The 7,580-nt window shown below is 41.4% G+C and overlaps 1 protein-coding gene across 1 annotated transcript; it reads left to right on the forward strand.

Annotated features, from left to right (window-relative positions):
- The first annotated feature begins 824 nt into the window (after positions 1-824).
- Positions 825-5,589, forward strand: LOC149162308 (uncharacterized). Its single transcript, XM_089435152.1, has 3 exons — positions 825-1,465; positions 1,558-2,659; positions 3,213-5,589. Exons 1-3 carry the CDS (start codon positions 825-827, stop codon positions 5,325-5,327), a joined length of 3,858 nt encoding a protein of 1,285 aa, XP_089291278.1. The 3' UTR covers positions 5,328-5,589.
- The last annotated feature ends 1,991 nt before the right edge of the window (positions 5,590-7,580 follow it).

Below are 7,580 nucleotides of genomic sequence, written 5' to 3' on the forward strand. Positions count from 1 at the left end.
ACAGGGATTTGCATCGAGAAATACACACTTTGTATGTATTCAATATGTAAAAAACAAATGACCACTGAATTTTCAGACCCGATCAATTGTGATCAAGAAATTTCCGAGCAAATAAATTTATATATGAATACTCAACGCTTAACATCCTGTCCTTTGCAACATTAAAAACGCCGTAGTTTTTAACGCGACTTTTTGAAAGTCTTTCCGGCGATTTTTTCCGGTGAAAATCCGGCAGTAATTTATTGAAATCCAAGTTTGATAACTAGTTTCTGCACAATGAAAGCGTCCCAGGGGTTTTTCAGGGTGCTGAATCCGAATATGCAGTTAAAAAACCATTTTAACTGCAACAAATCATGATTTCATCTCAATTTCTTTCGCCGGATTCCGTCACCAGAATCTCAAAAAATCGCATTATAGACAACTCCATTAAAAACGCAGTAGATGGTCTGCAGTAAGTCTTTTTGTTGGTGGATGCCACCAGTTTTGCACCACCGATTGGTCCGATATTGATTTTGTGATTGTGGTCCACAGTTTTTTTAAAATAAACGACTAAGAAATCATATTTTATTTTGTGATTGTGGTCCAGCAATTTAAAACATAAATTGATCAAAACATTTACCAAATTTATTTAGAACAACCAAAACATTATGTGCTTTCTCTTTTAATCAATCCATTACCTAACTATTAAAGTATTGATGCAGCAAATGCGCAGCTTGTGGTTACTTCGCATCTCTGAACTATTCAGACGAGGAGGAAGAAAATATAGCGACTGAACGCGCATTACTCCCATCTCTGCAAAATATCACCATTCTTACATTCTGGTAATGGCAAACCTTAACTTGACGCCTGCTCCAGACGCAACATTCTCTGGATCGGTATCCACCTCCACTGCCTCCTCACATTGCAACTCCAGCGACTATGCGTTCAACGTATTCATAAATCACCGCGGGCCTGACGTCAAGAAAGGCCTCGCAAGCTACCTGTACCGTCGTCTTTCCGAAAATGGTTTAAGAGCTTTTCTAGACACTCAGGAATTGCAAGTGGGCGACACCTTAACTCCCCAAATTGAATGGGCTATTCGAACGTCCTCAGTCCAAATAGCAATTTTCTCTCCAAGATATGCCGAGTCCACTTGGTGTCTCGATGAGCTCGTCCAGATGTTGGAGTCGGGGTCCACAATTATTCCAGTCTTCTATGGCGTTCATCCTTCAGAACTTCGGTGGACCGGGGGTAGAGATGGAATTTATGCTACAGCCCTCAGCATCCTCCAATGTATCTTCCTGTGTACGCGGGGCGAAAATGGCGATTATGCTCGGGCACTGAGCAAGCTCGAAAAGAAGACCACAGTCGATTCTCGAACCAAGAAATCGATGCCACGACATGACTCCAACACCATTCAAAAATGGAGGAAAGCTCTTTCAGATTGCTCACAAATAAGCGGTTTTGAGCTGAGCGCGTGTAACGGGTAAGGGCCTTCACTTTTCACTCTGTTACTCTTTCATTCGTTCTTTGTAGCCCTTCCTTACTAGTCATTTCATTGTGAATATTATTATTCAGTGATGAGGGTGAGCTCGTCCATAAGGTCGTGGAACAAGTTTTGAAAAAGGTTAGCAAAACACCTCTGAATGTTGCTAAATATCCAACTGGTTTGGACGAGAAGGTAAAGGATCTGAAAGCGATAGTGTTATCCCAGCACCAAAGTGGGGCGGCTCGAGCGGTCGGTATTGTGGGTTTTGGTGGGGTAGGAAAAACCACCCTCACAAAAGAATTCTTCAACCAACACAGATCAGATTACAGTCAATCTTGCTTTCTATTTGATATCAGAGAAAACGCAGCTACTAGATCTTTACATTCCCTTCAAAGTAACCTTCTTAAAGATTTGATTCACAAGGATGTACAAATAAATAGCATTGATGAAGGCACAGAGAAGCTCAGAACACATCTCTCATCTTCTCACCGCGCTCTCATAGTTTTAGATGACGTGGATCATATCGACCAACTGGATGCATTATTTTCACCAGTCAAAGATGCCATTCATACAGAGAGCTTAATTTTAGTGACATCTCGCAACAAGGATCTTCTTACCAGCTCGGGGATTGTAGAGTCATTTATTTACAAGCAGACCGGCCTTAATGGACAACACTCCCTAAAACTCTTTTGCTTGCACGCCTTCAACCAGAGTTATCCAGTTATGGGATTTGAAGAAGTAGTTGAAAAACTTTTGGAGGCGTGCCATGGACTACCATTATCTCTTAAAGTGATTGGAGCGCTGCTTTGTGGAAAAGGTTTGGAGTACTGGGAAGCGCAATTCAATAAAATATCCAACATACTCCCCAGCGATATACTGAACAGACTCCAAATTAGCTACGAAAATCTAGATCCAGAGGAGAAGCAAATATTCTTAGACATTGCCTGTTTTTTTATTGGAGAACACAGGGAAACTGTTATAAGAATATGGAACGGCTCCGGCTGGCATGGATGGCTGGGTCTTCGCAACCTAGAGAACAGATGTCTTGTACATGTGGACGGGGAAAACCGTATAAGAATGCATGACCACATTAGAGACCTCGGCAGACACATGGCGGAGAAAGAACCTGCTGAGTGCCCACGTCGAATTTGGCGCCTCAACCTTCTTGGCAATATGTCTCACCAACCACCTGTAAGTAGTTTGAAGCTTTAAACTGACATTCAAAATAGGGTTGTGTTATCAAAATTGTATCTGTCAAGTTTTGAGTTTTCAAAACATTGCAAGATTCTCGATTTTGTTTCTAACATGTAGAACTGAACAATTCAGGTGCGCGGAATTAACATGGTTCATGGAAATGACCCTGAACAATCTTTCCAAAACCTTGTGGGAAGTCCTTTATTAACTAATATGAGCCGGTTGCAGCTTCTTAGGGCTGAAGGTTATTTTGTTCAAACCTTATTCAGCGTTGGGCACTTACCCCAACTCATATGGCTCTGCTGGAAGAATTTTCCGTATGCATCCTTACCTTCCTCGATTAGACTAGAGAATTTAAGAGTTCTACATATAGAGGGGGGAATTTGGAAACTCTGTGGCAACATGAATCCCAGGTAATCATGCTATTTCTTCACAGAAATGTTGTTTTGTATTGTTTTCAAATCTCAGAAATTGCTTGCTCCATGTGTCTTCATATATAACAATGCCAAAAAACTGACATCTACCCGGTTCAAAACTTTGAACATTGCAGGCACCTGTGCAGTTAAGAGAATTGATTATTGATGCTTCCGTTTTAACGCTTCCAAACTTCATTGGGAAGCTGAAAAATCTAGAATCATTATCCCTACACAAGAATTATGTTGAAACATTGCCAGAAGAATTCTGTCATATGCATTCGTTGAGACACATGCTCTTATGGGGCTGTAAAAATATGACAATACTGCCTGATTCATTTGGGAACTTCAGAAACCTCCTAATTCTTGACTTGCGCGGGTGCTCTGCTCTACGCATGCTCCCAGATTCAGTGGGGTGCTTAACGAACCTCCAAGTTTTTCACTTGGATGGGTGCTCCGCTTTGCAGAGGCTTCCAAATTCAATTGGGAACTTAATGAACCTCAACACTTTTCGCTTGGGCGGGTGCTCCGCTTTGCAGATGCTCCCAGATTCAATTGGGAACTTAATCAACCTCCAAAGTCTTTTCTTGGGCGGGTGCTCTGCATTGCACATGCTTCCAAATTCACTTGGGAACTTAAAAAATCTCCAAAGTTTACACTTGAGCGGCTGCTCCACCTTGCAGATGCTCCCTTATTCAATTGGAAACTTCAAAAACCTACAAAGTCTTGAACTGGGCGGGTGCTCAGAATTGGAGATGCTCCCAGGTTCAGTTGAAAACTTCACCCACCTTCAAGCTCTTATCTTGGCGGGTTGCTCCGCTTTGCAGATGCTCCCCGATTCAGTTGGGAATTTCAGGAAACTACAAATTCTTGACTTCGGCGGGTGCTCAACTTTGGAGATACTGCCATGCTCAATTGGGAACCTCAGGAACCTCCGAAATCTTCGATTAGGCGGGTGCTCTGCTTTGAAGATGCTCCCCGACTCTGTTGGGAATTTCACGAACCTACAAATTCTTGACCTGCGCGGGTGTTCAGCTTTGCAGGCGCTCCCAGGTGCAGTTGGAAACTTCACAAACCTCCGAAATCTTCAGTTAGGCGGGTGCTCTGCTTTGAAGATGCTCCCCGACTCTGTTGGGAATTTCACGAACCTACAAATTCTTGACCTGAGCAGGTGTTCAGATTTGCAGACGCTCCCAGGTGCAGTTGGAAACTTCACAAACCTCCGAAATCTTCACTTAGGCGGGTGCTCCGCTTTGCAAATATTCCCCGACTCTGTTTGGGATTTCACGAACCTACAAATTCTTCACTTGGGCGGGTGCTCAGCTTTGCAGATGCTCCCAGGTTCAGTTGGGAACTTCAAGAACCTCCAAAATCTTCAATTAAATGGGTGCTCAGCTTTGCAGATGCTCCCCGATTCAGTTGGGAATTTCAAGAAACTACAAATTCTCAACATGGGCGGCTGCTCAGCTTTGCGGATGCTCCCAGATTCAGTTGGGAACTTCAAGAAACTACAAATTCTCGACATGAGCGGCTGCTCAGCTTTGCGGATGCTCCCAGATTCAGTTGGGAACTTCAAGAACCTCCAAACTCTTCACTTGCAAGGGTGCTCCGCTCTCGAGATGCTCCCAGATTCAGTGGGTAACTTCTCGAACCTCCGAACTTTTAACTTGGCCAACTGCTCCGCTTTGCAGATGCTTCCAGCTTCAATTGGGAACTTCAAGAAGCTACAAACTCTTCACTTGCATCGGTGCTCCGCTTTGCATATGCTGCCTAATTCAATTGGGAGCTTATCGAACCTCGAAAGTATTATCTTGCGCGGGTGCTCCACTTTGCATATGCTGCCTAATTCAATTGGGAGCTTATCGAACCTCGAAAGTATTATCTTGCGCGGGTGCTCCACTTTGCAAATGCTCCCGGATTCAGTTGGCAACTTAAGGAAACTGCCGAGTCTTAACTTGAGAGGATGCTCCAGTTTGCAGATGCTCCCCGAATCAGTTGGGAACTTAACAAACCTCCAGAGTCTTGACTTGAGGGGGTGCTCCACTTTAGAGGTCCTCCCAAATTCAGTTGAGAATTTAAGGAATCTTCAAAGTATTAACTTGCGCCGGTGCTTCAATTTGAAGAGGCTGCCCAATGTTGAACAATTGAGTTCGTTGGAGCAGCTTGATGTGTATGGGTGTTCCGAATTGCAATGGGGTGAGGGAGTAGTCCAGCAGCTGCGCCAGCGACTGAAGAAAGGTTTCATGGAATGAAAAGCACGTATTCAGATGATAGCGGCACTTCATAGTTACAACAGTGGTCAAGACCGTGGCCATAGTGCCCACTGCAAGCTGTATACAGAGTTCTGTGGTTAACCATGAAAGGCATTTAATCAGAAGCAAAATGAATTATACGATCTATGGAATGCTCTACATTTTATTTCATTGGTTGTTCTAAAATATAATTTCCCTTCATTGGGTTTCGATAAAAATCGATAGCGTGTTCCATGAATATTTTTCTCTAAGGAAAATTCCAAACATGTCAAGAAAGAAAAGAATCCAAGTTAAGAAAGAAGCCCATTGCGTAGGAGCTTTGAAAAATGCCACCTATGTCAGGACAGCAATTGCAGGAAATGAGTTTTTGGAGATGGTAAAATTAGGCCTCCATTAAATGAGTTTTATCTCCAAATACATTCCTTCTATCCTCCAAATGTTCATCTCCCATTGACAAAGTTTCAATGTTATCTTTGTGACCAGATTTGACATACAAACACATTTGACATATGCTTTTACATCCAAACTCTATTTGTCAAAATTTAAACGCAGAACCTCAACAAACTTGAGATATACTGGGCAAAGAAAAAAGGCCTCGCTCAGTCTGGTTCATTCCAACGCTGGCAGCTAACAAGTGCACTGTGAAGATGAAAAACCCTCGCTCTGGTTAAAGCGTTGGCAGCTAACCCATTTTTCAAAGAACTTAAAAACATACTCGGCAACAAACAAAGAAACCCTTGCTCAGTTAGCCACAGGTCCGACAGCCAATTCATTTTTTCAGCTCCCTTTGTAATTCTTCTCGGTACAAGGTTAACTCGCCACTGACCTGCTTCAACAGGTCTTTCTTATCATTTCATTGTGTTGTGGAGTGGATGGACCAGTACACCGGAATACGACCTTAAATGAGTTTGGGATATATATATATATATATTTCTTCTCGGTACAAGGTTAACTCCCCACTGACCTGCTTCAACAAGTCTTTCTTCTATCTCCATATATATACTAATTGAATTTTAATATCTCCTATATAGAAGAGATTAAAATTAATTTAATTAGTATATATATATAGAGAGATAGAAGAGATTAAAATTTAATTAGTATAATTATATATATAGTGTGTGATAAGTTGAGCATTGGTGACTTCGATTATGGTAATGTTTAATAATATTTGAATAGAGGGGAACTGAACAAGTAACTTAATATTTAGTAATATTTTAACAATGTATGTGTCGCGGAATTTGTTAAAAAATGGAAGACAGATATATTCAAGAAGCTATGTAGCTCACATTTGAAGAACTTCGCATTTGGTAGAACGCTCTACACACTCATCATTAATCATCCATAATATATAGTTGACATGTAAATAGGAGAGTTAGAACAATCACTTAGAATGTAGGAACTTTATTCCTAAACTAAGACTCACTCATAACAAATGAACCGACTTTCTCCAATAATACAATCTCCATTAATTTCAACACCCCCCCTTAATGGAGAAAGGGTTCACTAGTACTATTAACATCTCCCTAAATAACTCAAATTTAATTCTTCCAGGGGGCTGGGTAAAAATATCTGCAACATTATCAGAAGTATTACAATATTCAATATAAATTTCTTTTGACTAAACATTCTCCCTAACAAAGTGAAACTGTGTATCAATATGCTTAGTGTTTTTGTGAAACACTAGATTGTTTGCAAGTTTGATTGAGCTCTGGTTGTACCATCTCATAACTGTTGCATCTTTTTGTTCTTCTCCGGCATCGTGGAGAAGTCTCCTCAACCAAACTGTCTCATATGTTGCCGCACACATTGCTTGATGCTCTGTTTCTGTTGAAGATAAGGATACAATGTTCTGCTTCTTGCTGCTCCATGCAATGGACCCGGACCCAATGTTGAATGCATAACCTGTTATGGATCATTTATCATCCAGATTTCCGGCCCAATCTGAATCTGAAAAACCTGTCAATCTAACATCAAACGAATCAACATATTTGATACCAAAGTCCAAGGTTCCTTGAAGATACCTTAAGACGCCTTTTGCTACCACCCAATGACTCTCAAGAGGCTTTGACATAAACTAGCTCAAAGCACTGACTGCAAAAGCTAAATCAAGTCTAGTTGTAGTTAGATAAATCAAACTCCCAACTAGTTGTCTGTGTAGTGTTACATCCACCTCCTTAGAACCATCATCATTCTGAAGTTTGTGATTATGCTATAAAGCCACTGAGGCAACTTTGCACTAATCCATTCTAAACT

This window comes from Pinus tabuliformis, chromosome 5_2 (assembly GCF_031772625.1).
Source record: "Pinus tabuliformis cultivar Carrire ecotype Pingquan chromosome 5_2, CPIR1, whole genome shotgun sequence".
Classification (NCBI taxonomy): Eukaryota; Viridiplantae; Streptophyta; class Pinopsida; order Pinales; family Pinaceae; genus Pinus; species Pinus tabuliformis.

Excerpts from the sequence above, each read along its gene's own strand:
- LOC149162308 (XM_089435152.1), top strand. The coding sequence starts at position 825 with ATGGCAAACCTTAACTTGACGCCTGCTCCAGACGCAACATTCTCTGGA. Across the intron at positions 1,466-1,557 it reads GAGCTGAGCGCGTGTAACGG|TGATGAGGGTGAGCTCGTCC; the intron begins GTAAGGGCCTTC and ends ATTATTATTCAG. Across the intron at positions 2,660-3,212 it reads ATATGTCTCACCAACCACCT|GCACCTGTGCAGTTAAGAGA; the intron begins GTAAGTAGTTTG and ends TGAACATTGCAG.